General features: G+C 32.8%; 1 protein-coding gene across 4 annotated transcripts in view; it reads right to left on the bottom strand.

The window, feature by feature from the left end:
* Window positions 1-22398, bottom strand: part of EPHA5 (EPH receptor A5) — a 360922-nt gene that overhangs the window by 326215 nt on the left and 12309 nt on the right. For all 4 annotated transcript variants that reach the window (XM_011940291.1, XM_011940293.1, XM_011940292.1 and 1 more), the window contains exon 2: window positions 6698-6762. In XM_011940291.1, the coding sequence (XP_011795681.1) occupies window positions 6698-6762 (65 nt within the window). The remainder of the gene's footprint in view (window positions 1-6697; window positions 6763-22398) is intronic.

Below are 22398 nucleotides of genomic sequence, written 5' to 3'. Positions count from 1 at the left end.
AGCTGTTCCTATTCGGCCATCTTGCTCCGCCCCCCGCTCATCTCTGATTTTAAATAATCAGGGTGCTAGATGACCTGGGATTGAAATGGACTCAGTCTCCAAGTAACTGCATAGCCTTGGAAAAGTCACCTATACTAAACCTCATTTTTTTTCATCTACAAACAGAGTATTAAGTATCCCTTTGTGCATTGTCATTATTATTACTAAATGTTGATGCATATTTATGTACTGAAAGTGTATTTTTTCATGGCAAGATAGAGCGATATGACACTGCATGTGCCAAATACAGAATACGTGCTCTTCCCAGGTGTGTCGCAAACTACTTGAGTGACCTTGATCAAATACTATCGTCTGTCTCTGACACTTTTGCACATCTATAAAAAGAAAGAACAAGACAAGAAAATGCATTATCTACTGCCTTGTTCTCCTTGATTACTCATTCTCAGAACCATAATGCTCCCTTACGCTCCAGGATGTGAAGAATTTGGAGTGTTTTACTTCACTGCTATAACCTCAGTGCCTAGAAGAGTGAAGCAAATATACTAGAAGTGCAATAAATATTTATTGAATGAATAAATGCAGCAAATTTGCATAAAATGTGCTGTAACATAGTACCGCTAGATACGTCCAGAAGAAAAAAGAGGAGAGTTAAAGTTACTACCATGAGGCAGAACAACGGGCACACAAATACACACACACACAAATAAATACTGTCTATCACATATGTAAGAGTTGAGAAATACATGCAGATGCCAAAATTCAAATGGCGTTTCCTAATTAAGGGGAAGTACTCAAAGACTAAAAAGAAATCATGCCAGCATGCATAGAGAAGTTTTTTGTTTGTTTGTTTTTAAGTTAGGTCCCTCCAGAAACAAACAAACAAAAAAAATGTGGATGCTTCTGCAATATCAAAAAAATGACTATTCATTGCTGTCGTTGTCACAGATTGGTAATTTAAATGAATGAGGAGGATCGGGTAGTAAATAAGTCAAACAGGAGAATTTACATACTCTCCTACATGGCAGTTTTACTCAGCTTTGGACTATTCAAGCTATGAAAGGCTCCTGGCTCTGGCTTTCTGAAATATCCAATTAACAGAAACTTGAAATTTAGATTTTATAAGAAATCTTCAAATCTCATGTGTTAAAAATGAACTCATATATATATACATATATGAGTTTTGCATATATATATATACATATATGCTAAAACAAAAAAAAATATGGAGTGGTGGATCTCTTAGCATTAAAATAGAAATGCAATAGAAGGTCAAGGAAAGGATGTTTATGACTGCCAACACTGTGTCAAGTTCTTTGCTAGGTTTTACTTATTTCATGTTCATCAGAAAACTGTAAGTAATGTATGTCCCATTTTATAAATAAAAAATAAGTTATCCTTCCAATAAATATTCATTGGAGTTCTATTACAAACCAGAAATTGAATCAAGTTTTAGAAATACTGTAAAGTGGCAAATATGAAATAACTACAGTAAGTCTATGAGTTTACAATGTAATAAACAGGACAAATACAGAAAAGTATTATAGATGCAATGATTGTTTTTAACAAATGTATGGCACAAATGTCTGACTATGAGGAATGAATATTAGTGTTTCCCTTAAATTCTTGCCAAATTCTTAAGCTCAGATTTGAGGTGACATTTTTACCAGTATAAGAAATAAACATATCCATTCTTAAGGCCTAAAGTTCAGAAGAATATTCTGAAAAAAGTGAAGAAAGGGTAGTACTTTTAATTGAATATTCATACAGTTGCTTTTTTAAATGTTTATAAGGAGTTTTGAATTCCCAAGGGACCAATTCAATTTAATATATATGTATTAAATATATCATCTGTATTAGCCAATATGCCAGGCAATATCTCCACAACTGGGGATAAAAATCTGAGTACAATTGGTTCACTTTAAATCAGGAAGTCTATTTAGAGGAAGACACTATACGTAAATAATACAAAACCAAGTAAGTTTTCTGGTAGCATAAGTGAAAAACCAAACAATCTCTAGAACAGAATTCATAACTTACATGATACACGTAAATATTCAGGCAGGCCGGGTGCCATGACTCGTGCCTGTAATCCTAGCACTTTGGGAGACTGAGGCTGGTGGATCACTTGAAGTCGGCAGTTGGGGACCAGCCTGACCACCATGGAAAAACCCCATCTCTACTAATAAAATACAAAATTAGCCGGGCGTAGTGGCACATGCCTGTAATCCCAACTACTCAGAAGACTGAGGCAGGAGAATTGCTTTAACCCGGGAGGTGGAGGTTGTGGTGAGCTGAAATCGTGCCATTGCATTCCAGCCTGGGCAACAAGAACGAAACTCCATCTCAAACACAAAAAAATATTCAGGTAAATATTTCCTGAATGAATGGAGCAATAGGGTTAAGTTATATGAGCCTTACTCAAGGACAGGGACCCTTGTCTTACCCAAGTTTTATATAAATCACAGACTCTGGTGTAAGATACTGTATACAACAAATATTTAAGGCCACTTACTGATTCAAATTACACTTGATTTCTTTAAAACAATGTTAATATGCAAATCACACTTGAATTTGAAATAAAATGATTTTAGGCCATATCCATGAAAGCATAAATGCAAACAGCAGCACTGTGTGGTTTTTATTAAAACATGACATCAAATCATAAAACAATACCATAAACAAACTTTCTAAAATTAACTGTTGTTACTTAAAATGCATTTTTCAAACTTGAGGGAAATCAAATAATCAGTTTATATGTTTCTCTAAGAAAATGAAGTAGAAAGAATAAAAGGAAAATAAAGATGCAGTTTTCTCTGAAAAAAATATGTGGGTTGCATATGTGTAAAACCTATTTCTAAAATTATGTTTCCAGTGGTAAAAATATTTATTTTGATCATTTATAGTTGCACATATTTTGCTTATTTGAGAATGTGTTAGTTTCTTCTTCATTTTCAAAAGGCAGTTTTCCTGGATATCGAATTCTAGCTCAACAGTCTTTCTCTTCTTGCAATTTGAAGAGGTCATCGCTTTGCCTTCTGGACCCCATGATTTCTAGTAGGAAATAGCTGTGCAAAGTACTGAGGATCTCTTATACAAAGTGAGATGTTTGACTCTAGCTACTTTTGAAATTTTCTCTCTTTGGCTTTTGATAGTTTAACTATGACGTGTCTAGTTGTGAATGTGTTTAACTTTATCCTACTTATGCTTGTTGAGTTTCTTGAATGTGTGCATTAATGTTTCCTCATTAAATTTGGGAACTTTATGTCCATTAATTCTTCAAATATTTCTTCTGACCCATTTGGCCTCTCTTCTTCTGAGACTCCCGTTATATCTGTGTTCTTCCCACTGATCTTTAAGTTTCTGTTTATTTCTGTTCATTAATTTTTCTTTCTGTTCCTCAGATTGGATTATCTCAGTTGTCCTATCTTCAGGTGGGCTTATTCTTTATTCTCTCTGCTCAAATCTGACCCTATTGCAAATTCTTCATTCAATTTTATACTTTTCAACTCCAATTTATTTTTCATTTATAAGAGGTTCTATCTCTTTATTGATATTTTGAATTCAATTATACATTACTTTATACTTCCTTTTAGTTCTTGACACATATTTTCCTTTACTTCTTTCAACGTATTTTAACAGCTGGGCATATTCAGTATAAATTCTAATAACTGCTTTTGTTCTTTTTACCAGCAATACTTTCTTGTTTCTTTGCATTTCTTATAGTATTCTGTTATTGCAAATCTGGCATATTAAATAAAGTAATGTGACAACTCTGAAAATTAGATTCTCCCTCACTCTCCAGGGAGTGTTAATGTTTGTTTCTTTAATGACTTTTCTGAAATAATTCTGTAAACTCTGTATTTTTCAATGGCCATGTGTAGCCATTGAAGTCATTGCTCTGTTAGCTTACATAGCAGGTATTGCTTAGACAGAATATTTTGTTAATCTCAAACCAGTAAGTGTTTCAACTTTGGGGAGGGTCTGTGTGTGCATGTTGGGACATTCCTTCAATATTCAGCTAAGCAATTAAAGACCTACCTTAACCTTCACTTCCTGTTTGTGAGCAAGTGAAACCTTAGGTCTTTCTCAGGTCTTTCCTGAGCATACATACGTCCTTGGGCATGTACAAAGCCCTACACATGTGCATGGCCTTATAAATTCCAAATAAGTCATTGAGGCATTTGAAAATCAGTGTGGACATCTCAATTTCCAGCTTTCCCTAAGTTTTCTGATTGACAAGCCTATTGTTTGTCCCAAATTTTATGTAGCCCCTCACACAGAAGAAAAATCAGACAATTGCTTGTCTTTTTGACAAATGCCCAGCTGAGAAAAAGCTTTTGGACTTCAACAGCTCTAGGTCAGGTGAAATCAAGAGTGTCTTACAATGCAGTCTTCCAGGGAGTTCTCAAACATATGAAATAAAGACAATTCTCTGAAATTGAGACTGAGAAGAATCTCCTACTTCCTTTCAGTTCTTACTAGTCTACTGGTTTTCACCATGATGGCTGAATTTTGGCTTTTCAAGACTATCTCAGAGCTAGAGAGGCAGAAAGGACATGGAGCAAGTAAAATGCCACAGACTTTGCTATTTTAAAAGACTCAGTCATTTTTCTTAAATAAAAGTGTCCCATATTGCTCCAAGATGATGTCTGAATACCAGAGTTTCAATAAAAATGACTCGAACATTTTTTTCCAGTTTTTTTGTGGCAATTATTAAAAAAATAATTTGGTGGTCATTATTCCACAATTTTTATGGACATCATTCTGATGATCTATATTTCACCTACGATTATGTTGCTTATCTAATCACAAATGGCACAGCTAACTAAAAATATTTTAAAAGTGTATATATTTTTACTATAATTATATATATCTTGAACATTCATTTTCCTTAAATATAATACATTTTTGCCTTCATTTTGCATTTGAGTGATGTAACACAAAACATAACGCCTGAATCCCACATACATTTCTCACACTCAAACAAATATACATGCATTAATCCCCTCTAAGTTAACTTCCCTGTCTTCAATATTAACATTTGGTACACTATGTCAAAGGAAACATTACTCAATATAATAACAAGAATTTTGAAAAGGATGCTCATTGTTTAAAAAACAGAACAAATATACCGCTATATGAACAATAATAATAGAAAAAAAGACAGCATGAAGTTGTTAGAATAATTTAAAAGATCCCATTCCCAACACAGAAGGATTATGTTTTTATAAACCTATTCATTGTGTTTCATAAAGAAATCATGTATAAAATTGAGTAAATTTCCTCAAATGTATAGTTGCAACAGCAACTACAAGACTGTACTTATACTCTCACAGATACGCTCTTTCAAAGCTCTATTTTAATAACTTCTGAGTGGAAACAGGAGAAAAACACAAAACTAAATTCAAAGAAAATATCTCATATATTTTCTCTGGATTCTAAAAAGCTAATTTCAACACGACACATCAACCATACTCTCAGAAATAAGAAAAAATAAAATATTTATTCAATAGATTATTTTTGGTACGTGAAAAAAAAGGGAGAATACAAAATATCTGTATAGGTTCTCATAGACAGACGTTAGCCAGACATTTATCTGTACGGAGTCATGATAGATGAAAGAAAGAGTGTGTGGTGGTTCAGGAAAAAAAAGGAAGGGAAGAAGGAAGAGTGTAAGAAAGATAAAAGAGGAACACATTGAAAGTATACACATTATTATCTTGAGCCTGGCTCTACCTGGGTTATGCAATGTTTTTGTTTGTTTTTTGTTATTTTGCCTTACCTTTATGTTCCAATATCTTAAAAATCTACTAGTATTCCTTTTTAATATTATGTCTTTAAATACATCTGTAACTTTTCACAACTAAAGAGAAATACAAAATTGATGAAAAACATAAAAGCCCACTGAGATGAGGATGTTAATATACAAATTATTATGGATTAGAATAATTAATGCAATGTGTTATTTTCATAATAACTTTCTTAGTAAAGGACTGATTCACACACCTGCTTTACTCATTAATTTGAAAATGAAAATTTTGGCTCTTTAGGTTGTTATGACAAAATTTGTTATAATATTAGATTACTCTAAAATAAACCTTTGATATCATCTAAAAATGTAAGTGTGCACAATTTTCTAGATAAATTGCAGTTGTATATGTACATAATATTATAATAGTTTCTTGGATTTTTTTTTTTATCTCAATGGCATTTAAAGGAATTTCTTATACTATTTTTATTCCCTGATTCTGTAAATGAAGTCAAAATTAAATTGGTCCCAGCTTTGAATCAACACTGATCATAGACCAGTTAAATTTTATTTCCTATGCAATATGCCAGGATGATGGCAAATTAGTAGCAAATCAAATACTTTTATATTTAATATAAACTAATTCTGAAAGTTTCTTTGTTGTTTTCATGTGAACTTTTCCTAAATGCTGAAGGAAACTTCACATTTCTTTGTGGAACAATACTCAGAGAGGAAATAATATATTTACTCTTTAGTCACTGAAAGCCCTTCTCTAGTGTTCCTTTTTTTGATTAGAGTTATTTGAAGTGCCACCACCCCATCCAACACACACATAGCACCTCCTATCTCAACAAAATATACATCCAGTACATATTCATTCCTGTGTTGCAAGTATCAAGATGCTTACGCGCATAGCTTAAGTTTTAGAAAAACTTTCATAAAACTTACCCCATTTTTTGGAAAAGCAATCCATCCCAGGTCCCCCATGACAGTGCGTGAATCCAATAAATTCACTGAAAAGAAAAGAATACAACACTCAGCGAAATGTATAGTATCATGAATATTGTATCTCTATCTTAATAGTGTTATTAAAATTGCGTGTTGCTTACGTAACTGAAATTAAGTGTTCATTATGATGAATACAATGGGTATAATTTAAAGAAAATATATTGATGCAAGAGAACAAATGATTTTAAATAAACATTTGAAGAACAATCACAACAAAATCATCTGAAAGCTAATCATTACCCTATTTTATTTTCTTGCAAAACAATAATAAATTAAAAAAAAAAAACTCATAAGGAAAAAAGAGGAACAAAAGTAAATCCACAAAAATGAAAGGTTCATGCTGCCTTGTAAAAAGCTCTAGGTTTTGGGATTAAGCTGCAGCCATAAAATTCTAGCTAAATGTATTTTATTTTCTTCTGGAAAGCTGTTATGAAGCAATTAACAAATAATTTACACTAAACAGCAATAAACTATTCCCAAGCTTGTAACATTTTTTGTGATATTAACAGAAATCTGTAATCCAAATTGCAAGTTTAATTAAGAAATAAATCTACACACCCTTAACCAAGACAAGGAAATTGTTGCAGTTCTTGAGATAGTTGCTATACTTAAGAATCCCTTGCATTCCCAGAGATACCTTCTTCTTAGATATGACCATAGTCTAAAAAGAGTGTTTCATGTAGAACTGTCAGATACATTGTATATGGGAATACTAAGATATTGAGAAACTCAGGATGGAAGTTTGAGTACCATCATTACAAAAGGAAGCCATTTATGAGTATGTACACACACAGACACACACACACTCACACCCATGCACACACATATACACTCATACACATCATACATATAGTGTTATATACTGACTCTGAGAAATCAAAGTAGCTTATCGGTTACTGTCTATTCAAAATACTTTAGCCCTGGATCACAGATCATCATTTCTCCAACCTATTATACCTATCCCACATGGTTCTACCTGGCCTGCTGTGCAACAGAACAACTTTGAATGAGTCTGGAGTATGAACCTGAAAGGGAAACACTTGAGTTATTCCTATGTAGAGGTATCGAGGCTTCCTTAAGCTATATTCAAAAGCCAGTATCTTGAAATGCCACCAGTTCTAAAAGGATGATTCTATGTGTAAGTGTAAGCCTGGAGTATTAAAGAAATAACAGTTGATAGGCTGGGATGTGTTGTTATACTTTTTAAGATAGTATAAAATTATTATGACTGAGGAAATTTTCTACATCTTAGAGAAATTTATGTACATTTAACTATTATTATGCATCATTTATTTCACAGTAGCAAAAATTCATGAGACAAAAGAACGTTTGGGAACATGCATATTTTATAAACCACATTGAAGGTATATGATAATATTAGTAACATTAAAATAAATCAATAACTTAAAATCTGTAGAAAAACAAATATACTAAATATTACCTATACATACACATATATGTTGTTGTTGCTAAATATACTTCATTCATCTATTTTCTGAGCTCATTAACTATTAAAAATGCATGCAATATAATGTTTGTATCACTTTTCACCTACTTAAATCATACTGGTTTTAATGAATAATAATTAATTTGTGGAATTATTAATTTCTTAAAAGAATGGTGATCTAATTGAAAAACCATTCTTAAAAATCAAACAAACAAAACCTGCTCTAATACCCACTGACCTTGCAAATCCTGCCCCTCATTACATCTAATTTTTAAGATAGATCCATACTCTTCCTTTTGTTCTATTGTTGTCTTTTTTGGTTTCCATGGGAATAAGGCTACATTCAACTTAAATGTCCTTGTCCTCATTTTAGTTTTTCTGGGACACTAGGGCTGTGTCTAGACATGACTAAATACCAAGGGGTTTCAGAACCTAAATTGTTATGTTTATTCATCTTAATGATTCATTTGATTCACCTTTCATATTGAGCAGCAGCATATCTGTAGATGAGATAAAGTAGAGCAAATCAGCAAACTAAGGGTGCTACCATGATGGCAATCAAATTGAACTTAATCCTTTGGCAGCAAACTGATGTGCATAGGAATTCCAGGAATTCATAATCAGCCTACCGTGAGAAACACAGCGTTCCTTGTAGACCTGTTACTAATATGAAATATTCATTATTATCAGCAGAATTTCAGATAACTTTTCAAGATTCAGTTAGCCGCAGTTGAATTAGGTTTAAACTAAATTACCATTTTTACTTTTTTTTTTTTTTCTGGAAAATATGTATGTGTTGGAGTAAACAAATTACCTCAAAATACTAACTTGGCTGTTAATACAATTTATTGAGAGTTCTCAGTGTTGGAATATACTGCAGAATATTTGAGAATAACTACATTAGGAATCTCTATAATCTTACAGTGAAGTGTTCAAATAAGTTTCTTTGTATGTAGACTAGGAAATCCACAAGAAATACATGTATGTATCTTCCCACTACTGTCTAAAATTGATGTCCGTCTGGAAACAAATGATTTCATAAAATTCACAATCCCAAAAAGGTAATTACACATTCCATTACTAAAATGGAAATTGAGAAAAAGAGAGTAAAATTAGGCGTTTTTAGCAATCATTTGCATATTATTATATTATAATTTTGTTTATATAATGGAGAATAAATTGGGATTTGATTCTCAGAGAAAATAACTAAAATTTTTGTGTGAATGTTAAAATACATATCTTTCTTTTACCTTCTGAGTTGCTAATGTTTCCTTCGTCCTTCAAAACATATTTCAGGAATTCCTTCTTTCCTTCTTCAGGACACTATTCTGATCTTCCCTTTCCTAAATCTGAATTAGGTATTATTACTTAATATTCTATGAGCACTCAATTCCTATCTTCAAAAAATTGAATGAACAGAATTCTCTTATAAGAACACCATGTTTGACCACGCCTATGAATCTAGCCTCAGTTCAGAAGAGCTGAATAGCTGTTTATCTTATGAATGAATAATGTGATCAGTGGGAAGATCAGGAGGGTGGGGCTAATCAACATACACCAGTGGTTCTCAACATGGAGACATAATAATGTCTGGAGATATTTGGGTGCATTTATCTATTTTCTGAGTTCATTAGTGGACGAATATTTGCTTCTGGCATTTCATGGGAAGAAGTCAGGTATGCGGTGAAACATCTTGCAATGTACCGTCAGCCTCCCCAGGAAAGAATTATCTGGCCAAAATTTCACTAGTACTAAAGTTGAGAAACCCTGTTACATACCTATTGATGCCACTAGAAATTTTCTACTTTCACAATTCTTTATATGGTACATCAGTAGAATGATCTGTTCATCTATCGATGTACCAGATAAATAATTTTGAAAGTAGAAATTTAACAGAAGTTAGCATATTTGGGGACCTTCTGTTCGAACCAGAAAAATATTTCTATTTAAGAAAATTAGACTAATAAAATAATTTTAGTCTTATTTATAAAAATAAAAATAGAATATCAGACTATATAACACCACTAAATTATTTTTCACATAACCAATATAATTATTAAATGTGTTCTTATATACACTTTCATAATTTCTCCGTATTCATGACTATATGCATGAAAAGGCACTTTGCCACTACCGTAATTAATGCCTCCATTTTCCCTACTAGTAAAATAAAAAATCAAAATATAGCTATATAAAAACCAGAAGTTTAGATATAGGATTTACATAAATGTGAATTTTCAGAAGTTAATTTCCCAATTTCATTACCAAATTTACTAAAAAGAGGGCTTGGCAGTAATAGAGCATAGGCACTAAATATCTTCTGTGCTATAATTACAGTAATTAAATTGTTCTGAACAGTATATATGCTTGTTGTAAATTGCAATGAATTCACGAATATTGATCTTTATTGTACAACTTAATTAAAACTTGTCCAGGAGAACCCACTAATGAATATAATTAGAGGAAATGTTTGATGCCACAGTTACTCTAGAAGACATTAATTAGATATCAGAAATTTTATGAAAAATGTTTTCATTCTATTATTTGTATTTTAAAATAGAGTCATACTATTCAACTGAGAGACAGATTTCAAGATGATTTTTCCCTCAACCATTGTATAATTATGATTAAGATGGACATATTGGTAGATATTGGTATTTTAATCAGTAATTAAGAAGGCTGATTATCCAGGAGAAATAGCTTTAAAGGAGTCAATTAATATGTACTACATTGCAAATTCCTAACGTTAATGTGTGGGGGAAAAATACTAACACAGAAACTTTTTAATAAGGAAAAGTCACTTAACTGAATGCCCAATCAAATAACAGATTATGAAAGAAACTAATTCAAAACAGTCATTCGTATGCTTCAATTGTATTGCTATACATTAACAATTTCAATGCTTTCTTGAAAAGAGAAAAGCTTTCAGAAAATTCACTTTCAGAAAAAGCAGATTGCTAACTCATTATATTTGTTGGGATTCAAGGAAAGCAAAGAGCAAATAAATAAAATGAAATATGCATAAGAAGATTCCTAAATCCTCAACTTCACACATTCTAACAATTAAAATTTAGCTTAGGTTAATAATACAAATATGTTCTTCAATGATTATAACTTTCAAACATTCTAACTTGTTCTATATCACTTTGACTCCACTACTTTCTCCTTAACATCTTGCCAACTTTAGTCACTATGAGCAGGAAAATGCATTAGATTCTCCAGGAAACAGACACATTGGAATGAAAGTGTTTTCAGACCTTGAAGAGTCAAAAGATAGATCAAGGACATTTGATCCTACCATACACCATCAGTGGGCAAAGCCTTAAGAGAATATGTGATCCTTGATGACATGAAGATAGACAATTAGAAGGCTTATTCTTACTTATATTGTTTCTGTTTCTGCCATTATCTTCACATTAACAAATACAGTTATAATGTCAGTTAAACCTCCACTACAGTATGAAAAGAGAATAATTTGGGTTAGTAGCAGATGAGATGGCCTTCACTCTCTAAAGGCATTGAATCAAAGTGGCATTGCATACTAGAGACTTCTGATGGATGCTTGCTTATTGACTTCCATTTAACAATATCAGAAAAGCTACTGGATTCGATTACAATACACATTTAACTAATCTGTGGGAACAAACCCCAGATATACAGCTGTCCAGCCTCTCTTCATGCTCCCAATCAGTACAGATGTGATTTCTCGCTTTCAGGCTAAATTTTATAATTTGACAACTGCTGCAGGGAACAAAGAACAGTTTACAAAATGAGTGCAGAGAAAGAGGACATGTGTTTCCCATTGGTAAACTAGATTTGTAAATTTGGGAAAAATTATGTTATAGGTTTAGAAGTGTTATGTAGATTTCTGGCATCCCTTGACTCGAAGGCAGGAAGCCACAACCAACTGTATTTTCAGACAATGAATGGAAGAGTGTTTATTTTACAATTCTGAGCAATCCATATGCACAATCCTTTTTAGAAAAAAGAAGAATAAATGTGGGGAAATCACTTGTGGAATGCTTACTCTGTGTCGGATGCTCTACTAGGCAATTTATACATAAAGCAGTAACTGAGACCTTAGTAACAGTCCATGAGCATTGTTTATTGTTTTCTGCAGCCAAGTCAGTCCCCCAGTTAAGACCTAAATGTTAGATCACTGCATTGCAACCACCTATTTCCCTAGACATCTAAAGACTCTAATCAAGAATGATTCTACCTTGTTTGTACATGAACCATGGCAGCTAAACATAGCTTTAGAGAAACTGCACAACTAGAGACTGATTTCATTCTAAGTAAACCATGACCTCAAATGAGCCATGAACATTACCTGACAAACCTATATTTAGGTAACTAGGCCTTTTGTATATTAACCACAAAGCATTTTCTAAAAATTTTCATTAAAATATATTCAAAAGTAAACCTCATATTCCCATCCAGTGAATGCCCTATTTCTGTCCTTTTCATAACTCAGATTATTGAATGAATTGTCAACACACCTATCTCTTATTTCCTCACATCTTCCTCATTCCTTACCTAATCCATTAGAATCTGACTTCAACCCCCATTATTCTACCAAAATTTCTGTTACTAAATTCACTAGTGATAATTATGTAGCTCTAAGCTCCTAATTTGCCTTATCTTTTGGCAGCATTTGGTCATGACCATGATAGACAAACAATCACACTTTTCATCTTCAGTGACTGCAGATTTCTGTGGTTTTCTTCTACCTCTCTAGCTACTTCTTCTTCTTTCCTTTATAAGCTATTCTTACTGTACCATCCCTTCAAACCTTGATTTTTATCAATGCCTCATTTTTGTAGATTTCCTTCGCTTCTCACACTACACCAATAATTCTTGATTAAAACTTAACATCAAAATTTAAAAGGAGTTTTTAAAAGAACTAAGTCTTGGTGCCAGTCCATGCATATTGAATCAGCCTATTAAGGATAGAGAAGGGCTCATATGTTTACTTTCTGTTTGCCGTATGGTTGGTTTTAAAGGAGATGTTGGCATATGCCCCAATGTAAGGACTCTTCCAGAGGAGCTCATGAACTTCTGAGTTACAACCTAAATGTTAATGATCACACAAATCCATTTATTTTGTCCATCTCTCTCTCCTAAAATTCCTATAAATTTGTAAAACTGACTGCTGGTTCTTAACACATTTATGGTATATAATCATCCCCAAATTCAGCCTGTCCCTAAATGAAAAAAGCATCTTCTCTATACAGAAGTAAAAATAAAAATTGTGTTCCCATGTTCCCTAGTTCAATGAGTGTAATGCCATATAACTAGTTGTACTGGCTGGGAGCAGTGGCTCACGCCTGTAATGCCAACACTTTGGGTAGTCGAGGCGGGCGGATCAACAGGTCAGGAGATCGAGACCACCCTGGTTAACACGGTGAAACCCTGTCTCTACTAAAACTAAATAATAATAATAATAATAATAATAATAATAATAATAATAAATTAGCCGGTCGTGGTGGCGGGCGCCTGTAGTCCCAGCTCCTCCGGAGGCTGAGACAGGAGAATGGCAAGAACCCGGGAGGCGGAGCTTGCAATGAGCCGAGATGGCGCCACTGCACTTCAGCCTGGGCAACAGAGCGAGACTCCGTCTCAAAAACAAACAAACAAACAAAACAAAACAAAACAAAACAAAACTAGTTGTTCTCTCCAGATATCTGAGTCAACCTTTCCTCACCTTTAGCCTCACATTGAATCACTGACCAAATCCTACTGATTCTAACACAGCCAATGATAACCCTCTAAATCGCCTGCTCTGTTTCATTCCACAGTATAGCCAGTCCAGTCCAATTAAATCCTTGCCATAATTTTTCACTTGAAAAATCTCCTAACTGCTTTCTCTGCAGAAAAAGGTATGATCCTTAACAATTTCTTCAAAATACTGCTTCCAGAAAGATCTTTACAAACCACCAATATAATCATGTCCCACTCTTACTTCAGTCTTGTAATATTCTCTTATTATTTTAACATAAGTCCTTCCAGGGTTTTTCTTCTCCAGTTTTATTCAAGCTTGTTTGTCTCTCTATTTTCCCATTTCAGCAAAAATGAACTTATTTCAATTTCAATTATGTGGTCCCACTATTGATTCAGTTCTCTCCAATGGTCTGTGAAGGAGATCTGCAAAGGAAGGGAATTTTGGTAGAAAATGTTAGTAAAGAAAACTCCTGACTGCCTTGGATACTGCTGGGTATGGATGTATTTCCTGGAACATACAGTCATCTAGAGAAAATAAGTAGAATCAGCAGGGGAGCAAAGCTTACAGATTAAGTTTGGCAGAGTGAAGAGATGGGAAGTATCTGGTTCCAAATTATATCATAGAATTGTTAATCCATCTAAACTTGAAACTTGCCTCTCTCAGGCATTGCTTTTATGTGGGAAAAATCAATTTTGTTGCTTAATCCAGTGGGGAAGTTATTTGCTGTTATTTGAAGAGGAAGACACACTAACTGATACAACTTGTAAGTGGCAGAGCTTGAAGGCAAACCTATGTCTCCGTTCCAGTGTCTACTCTCCTTCCATCATGTTAATACTTCCAAAAATTGCATTCACAGAATTCTAGTGCCCTTTAAAAACCAGTCACTTAAATTTTCACATTATCTTTGAAATGATTCCTAAAAGAGATTATTTTTATTGTCCCTTTAAATCTTAATATTATGCTTGTTTGCTGCAAATAATGAATGCCTTTAATTTTTTATTTCAAAATATTTTCATCTTTCTTTATTTTACCCCAAAGTATTTTTCATCACCACAAAGAAGTTATAGACATTGCTCTTCAAAAATTAAGCAGTAGAATAATCATACCATAAAGCATATTACTATGATGGAAGGAAAAATCAATCTGAAATGTCTACGAAGTGTTTTGAATTGTTAATAGCCTAAAAAAGTGTAAACCCAGGGAGATGGCAGAAAAGAATTCAGAGATAGTATCCACTGGTTGTCTGTACGAAGTGTTAAGGCAGAGCTAATACAGTAGTCTACCGACAGCTAAATTAGGACTAACGAACAGTCTGCTATATCCACAGAACAGTGTTGCATGAAAAGAGCAACACCATATGGTTTTTGGTGGCTATCTTGTCAGGTATGGTAACCAAACATGTATAATCTTACATACTGTTTTTATTCTAAAAAGAAAAGCCAACATTAGATGATATATGAAGCCTGAAAATCTTTACATCACAGACTACTTCACATAAAGCAACTTAATTCCACCCTACTATGTACATAGATAATATGAGGCTGTTTCCTTCAAAATCAAAACATTGTCCTCACTACTTGACATAAATGTGTATATTCACAGTTCACTTTGGGAATGCTTCATTGCATAGAGAATACTCATTAGTTCTATGGTTCTGGTTCTGCTACCGTGTGACTTGAGGAAATAATTTTACTTTGAGGGCCTCAATCCTCATGTCTGTAACATCAGTGACTGAAATGGCTGAAGCTAAAATTATATATTTCTGTACTTAATGTACATTATATCACTTAATCCTAACAATTATCTTTTAGTACATTATTTTCCCCATTTTACAGATGAGGTATGGAAGTTTAAAAACACTAATAGGGCAAGAGCCCAAGGTCCCAGAACTAATAAGCACGTAGCTGAAATCTAAATCCAAGTATATCTAACTCCAAAGCTCTTTCTCTTGTATATATATCATACCCGCCCCAATGTTTGACTTGTGAAATACAAAGGTTCACTCTTTTGAACCACTTAATCCTACGTATCAATGAATTTTATGAGATCAATGACTGAAAATCGTATGTTACAGAAGCCAGCATCATCATAATATTCTATTTTATTATATATCAGATGAAAATCTTCAGGCATATCAATCTAAACAGAATAGACATTCGATTTTCCTGGAAAAACCACATTTTAGTATCAAATTTTCAAAAGTAAGTTACAAGATTTCAGAAAGGAAATGAGAAAGCAATAAAGTAATAATGAACTCTCTTTTCTTATTTTTTTATTTTAGTATTCACTTTGCTTTAAGCATGTTAATGGGGCAAAATATGGTATGAATTTGCCCTAAAAAGACAAAGGTACACTAAAAACTAGTATATTAAAATTGAATTTAAAAATGTAAGCAAAGCTGATTCTTTGTTTTGAAGGGATCCTTACCTTAGTCCTTAATTACCTCTAATGCTTAAGCAAATTATATACCAAACTTCAAAACAACCTATATAATCATTAGCTTTCCAGACTTCAGGGGAGGATAAATGAGGATTACAGGAGACAGAAAGTCACACAAACTCGTAGACTGTATTTTAAAGTGATGGCATGTACCAAAAATAAGCAGACAACTAGATGACCCAGTAGTCCTAATATAAAATGAGAAGTGACCCAAATTTTTGCTGACAACTTGTCATTGCATGTCAGTATTGCAGTTTAGTCAAAATTTAATATTAATGTAAACCCTACATAATGATTTTTATCTAATTTTTTTAAATATTTGGTTAATGTTTTATCATTTAAAAAATAGTCAAAATATAAAGTAATACAGACAAAAATACTAACAAAGTACAAATATTGTACCAAATGATTTTAGGTGGCTGATCACAAACATTTTAGTACCCAGAACTAATTATCCATCTCAAAATAACTACTAACATTCATGATAGCAGGAAAATATTTTAAAATTAGTCTGTTAAAATACAACGGTTTATATATCTTAACAGTGTATAAAATTGTCTAGTTGATCTAGTACCTATAATCGATTTTTGGTCACAAAATGACTGCAGTAGTTGGCCATTTGTCCTTTCTCAAAGGTTACAAAGAAAATACAAAATAAAGGAAATAATGTAAAATAAAAGTACTTTCATTTTTCTGTGATATTGTGGCAGACATTGTTTTATGCCTATTAATTACTCATATCCTTTTCCTTTCCTTAGTATCATAATATAAGTGTTATGCTTCATATCAGACCATGAATCAGAGGGGTCTTAGCAAACAATGATAACCATGTTGCTATTATCTTAGCCTCCCTTGGATCTGGTAGCCTTGTTACACAGGTCTGGCAATGAGATATGGACAGCAATCTGCTTGCCAATTTCTGGGAAAGTTTTGTTGATTAAACTAAAGGAATAAGACTGCTGACATGGCTATTGGTGTTTCTCTTTCCCTTTTTCTTATTCTGAATTGGTTGTAATACTGGCAGATGCATTAGCATTCTTGCAACCATAACACAAAGAGCATGAGAGTGAGGCCAAGAAAAACACAGACTTCTGTCTTCACAGAACCCAAGCCACCAGACGTCTACCCTCAAACTTCTTTCTTGGGAAAAAAAGAAAATATTGTAAGCCACTGTTGGATAGTTTTTTCTATTTATAACCTAATATAATTCTACAGATAATATATACACAATAAACGAGAAAATCCAATTTACTGCCTTAAATTTTGTTCAAGTTATATAGAATATAACACCTACAATGACGGTTCATTCATTAAACAAATATTTATTGAGTATCTACTTAACTGCCAAGAATTGTAATAAGCCTTGGGGATGCATCAATAAATAAAACAGGAAGTATCTTGATTATCATTTGGTCTTCTAATAGCTTGGCCCTGAGAATAGAAATTCCTTTGAATTTATATTACCTGTTAGGTCATCCATCTGAATCTCTTAAATCAGACTCTCAGGATATGATTATATAAATTAACATTTAACACTTACAGATACATATATAATATATATATGTTTTTATTGTTTTATTTTTAATATATATTTATATATAAACATACAAATATATTTTATATATACCTATCTAAATTATAGTTATCTATCTAAATTATAATATCTAATTTAGATAGTTATATTCTGTTATAAATTCTAAATTAGATAGGATATAACGATATAAACATTTACCCTTACATATATATGTATTTAAATATATATTTATTTATATATATTAAATATATATAAATATACATTTATATATGTGTGTGCATGTATGTGTATATGCTTTGCTATATATACGTATATACACATATATACACATACATATATGAACGAGATATACATATATACATACATACGTACATATATACATACATCAAAGCATATACGTTGAGGATCGATTTTTTCAAATCAGTGATTATATCACTGAATATGCATCAAATCACACTTAGAATTAATTTTTCTTTTGCACAGTGATACTTGTTTTTATAATTCGCTAACATCTTGTATTTCCTTAATGTACATAGTATTACCTGAATATCATCTATATCCCCTTTAGCCTTAGAACACTTTCATATTCCCTATTATTAACAATAGAAACCATTTACATAGCATTTTCTAAGCATGAGTCATATGTGATATATACATGTAAGTAAATAAACAGTTTTTTTGAAGTGTGATATTTCTATCACCCACATTCAAATCACCAGAAGTACTTTTTTTAAAACTAAAAATCCATTGACTCTTTATAAAACTACAAAATCAGGACATTAGGTGGAGACGAAAATGCAAGCGACTACACTTTAGAAGTTCCCACACAACTACCGATCCAAGTAATTCTTATGCTCACTTAATTAGAGTTAGAAGTGAGCTAGCTATGCCTTGGCTCAATGAGGTGAATCTGCCTATTACACAGCTGTATTGTCTGTATTGTGTAGCAATGTCAAATTGCAATAACAGTCTCTAAAAGCTAACTCTCAATCTTTATATTGATACAATTGCAGACTGGTTCCGGTGTCAGTACACATCTCACTTTAAGTATTTCTGTTCTAAGCAAGGGTTCTTTAACAAGGATAAAGATCAGAATTATCTATGGGTGTTCTAAAACTACAGATTTCCAGGTTGCAAAAGTATAAATTTCCAAAGACTTTGCTTTAATCAATTATGATTCCATAAGTTTAGGTGGGTCCAGACATAGCATAATTAACAATATTCTGAGGTTGGTTCTAATGAGCACCTCTGCGTTAGGGACCATTGGTTTAAAGTAAACTTCACAAAATATTATAATTTCTGTTTTAGGCAGATTTATGGAAAGTTACAAGTCAGGATTATATCACACTGATCTTCTATACAGCACTCCTTTTATATTTTATCACAGTAGTTTTTAAACTGAGCTCAGAATGGCCTGGAGATTCTAAAAAGATGTCTCAGAAGTACAAGCATATGGAGGGAAAGAGGAGACAAAAAAACAGCCAGGAAACCCAATAATTCTTTTGTTACCTGCTTTAGGTATTAAGCTTCCACAGTGATTTATTTTGAATTTACTGCTGCTGCTGCTTAAAAAAAAAAAAAGTCCTTAAAACCACTGATAACTTTATGTCCATGGTTTTCCACAGTGACTTATACAGGAATCCAACAGATAATCAGTGAAAATTAAAAATATTATTCATGGCATCCTTCAAACAAAAGCACCACTATGATAGCTTCTCTCAAACCCCAGAGTTGGAAAAAAACAAAATGTCAGTTACCTGATGAACTGACAGGTTTTCTATTAGGAAGTGAGAACTGTGTAACTGAAAGCCTATGCTTAACTTTTCTATATAATTGCTTTAGCATTGATGATAGTGAGATTTTCTTGATATGAGTTTTCCATATGCATATTTCCACATTCCATATTCATGTTTCCTTGTGCATATATTTATATTATTTTTATCTTCATTTGTTTTCTCAAACTATATATATATAGTATGTTAATTTTTGAGAAAGGATCTCCCTCTGTTGCCCAAGATGAAATGAAGAGGAGTGATGAGGGCTCACTGAAGCCTCAACTTCCAAGGGCTCAGGTTATTTTACTACCTCAGCCACCTGAGTAGCTGGGACTACAGGTGCACACTACCATTTCCGGCTAATTTTTCGTATATTTTGTAGAGACAGGATTATGTCATGTTGCCCAGGCTGGTCTCAAACTCCTGGGCTCAAGCAATATGCTTGCCTTGGCCTCTAAAAGTGCTGGGATTATAAGCGTGAGCCACAGTGCCTGGCCAAAGCATACTCTTTTTATAAAACATTATTCCTTCCTTGAAAGATGGTAAGCATAAATAAAATACAAATCATAATACTAAGTATATTTAGATAAATGTAATCTCTAGCAAATGGGTGCAACCCAGAGCTCCAGAGTCATATACACCTGATTCTATCCTGTCAATTTATGTGCTATATGATCTAGTGAAAAATTACTGAACTTTCCCAAAACCCAATTTTACTCCATCAACTGGAACAATAATTTCAATTACACAGGGTTGTTGTGAAAATTAAAGGTGATTGTGTGGTAATAGTCCCCATAGCAGTTATAATTTTAACCCTCCCATCTAGAGGAAAATTTAATTCAAAGAACTCTTATAGATTAGGAGAATCTAATATTAACTCTGTGATATTTTGGATATATTTGGTATTATTTTAGAGTAAATGAAAATGTGCATTTTTTTTTTCTGAAGAAATAGTTAATTTAAAACGCTCACCAGATGCTAACGAAACTGTACTTAAAAAACCTTTATCACTCATTTTAAACTTTCTTCCACATAAATCTATCTTATAATGCTGTTCTATTCACATCATTGATAACATCAATTTTTCTGCCGTTTTCTCTCCGATATTAAGAATTCTTGACAGCTTGTAAATCTAAAGTACTTCATAAAATAAGTGACAGTCAAAATAATCCAAGAAATCTAGAACAAATGAAAGAGTAAATCCTTCTGCCCCCAAGAAATTTAAACCATTTAGAAACATATGTTTTATATTAATTGTTTTTCTGGAAGTAAAATTAAGAAATGTTTAAAACAAAAAATAAAAAAATTATTTTATGTTGGCTGATAGCTGTTCAAGTTACATGAATTTTGAGAATTTATCATAAGAAAGCAGGGGCCTTGAGAAAGCTGTAGTTGATTCAATTACAAAGAGATAGTGAGCACAGGATGTCTATGAATTGTTTTCTAGCAGCTTGCTAATCTCAGTAGAACCTTCTTCTCATTTATACTTCTGGTAAGTCTAAAATACAATATTCCACTAACAAATTTCCTGGAATTAACTCGCTTTGGTTGGCAAATCATACAATTTTTTAGTTGGTAACTTTTCAGTTTAGCAAAGACTACAATACCAGAGATTCTGTTATGGATTTATGAAAAAAGCTATGTTGGCTTCACCAGCAGCACAGTAATGAGGTAAGACTTGGTGTACTTAATAGCAATGACTTTAAAGAAACAAATAAGTTACTTAATAATATTCGTTCACTAAACATAAATGTATAGATTATAACATGCTTTACAGATGCTCTATATGGAATAGCAAGAATTGGAGCTGGCTGTCATTGAGTTTACAGACAGGCAAGCTTTCTTCATATTGATACATTTGGAATATGCAAAAAAAAAAAAAAAAGAAAGAAGAAGAAGGAGAAATTTTACTGCCAGCTTTTTTGGAACTAACTTGCTGTCTTTGGCAAATCATGCTATTTCAGTGGTGATTCTCAGTTCACAAGAGAACTTTTTTTTTTTTTTTTCTAGTTAACCTTTACGTTTTACAAGGATCTCTATTCCCATCAAAGATCAGAAATGTACAGACAAGCAAAAACACAATTCCATCTCAGTGTGATAGGCAACACCCAGAATAAAAATGGGCACACAATCCTGGGAAAATCTTGTACAGACCTAGGCATAAATATCAAATTATTTAGTGAAGAAAAGAGATGAGTATTTCTGACTGAGCTCACAGAATCCTACTGCGCTCAGAGCAGTTCTTCACCACAGGAACTGGGAGTGCAAGGAAGGCGAACGGGCAGGAGAGGTGGGCCAGAAACAAAATACTAAGAACTCTGTACTCAGGTTCAAGGAGTTAGATTTTATCCTCAGGGCACTGGAGGACTATTGAAAGGTTTTACCCTGGGAGTAAATAAAGACTGCTTGAGCTATTGAGCTGAAGTCAAGTGTTTTTCTTCTGGCATTTCCATTTGCAATGAATATTAGACAGTACTCACTGACTAATGTAGAAAAGTAGACCTTGCTCAATGTCAGAGTGCCAACCATACTGTTTTAACACATGTAATACTTAATAATTATATATTATTTACTATATGCTAGAACTTTTATGGAGCACATTATTAATAATTCAATCTTTTCAATTATATACCATATTGTTATAATCATCCCATTTCACAGACAAGAAAACATAGGTACAAAGAGGTTTACTAGCTTGCCCAAGTCAAACAGCCCTAAATAGTT

Source organism: Colobus angolensis, unplaced genomic scaffold (assembly GCF_000951035.1).
Source record: "Colobus angolensis palliatus isolate OR3802 unplaced genomic scaffold, Cang.pa_1.0 Scaffold189, whole genome shotgun sequence".
Lineage (NCBI taxonomy): Eukaryota > Metazoa > Chordata > Mammalia > Primates > Cercopithecidae > Colobus > Colobus angolensis.
The sequence above is the reverse complement of the archived record's forward strand: the minus strand, read 5'-3'. Positions and strand labels throughout refer to the sequence as shown.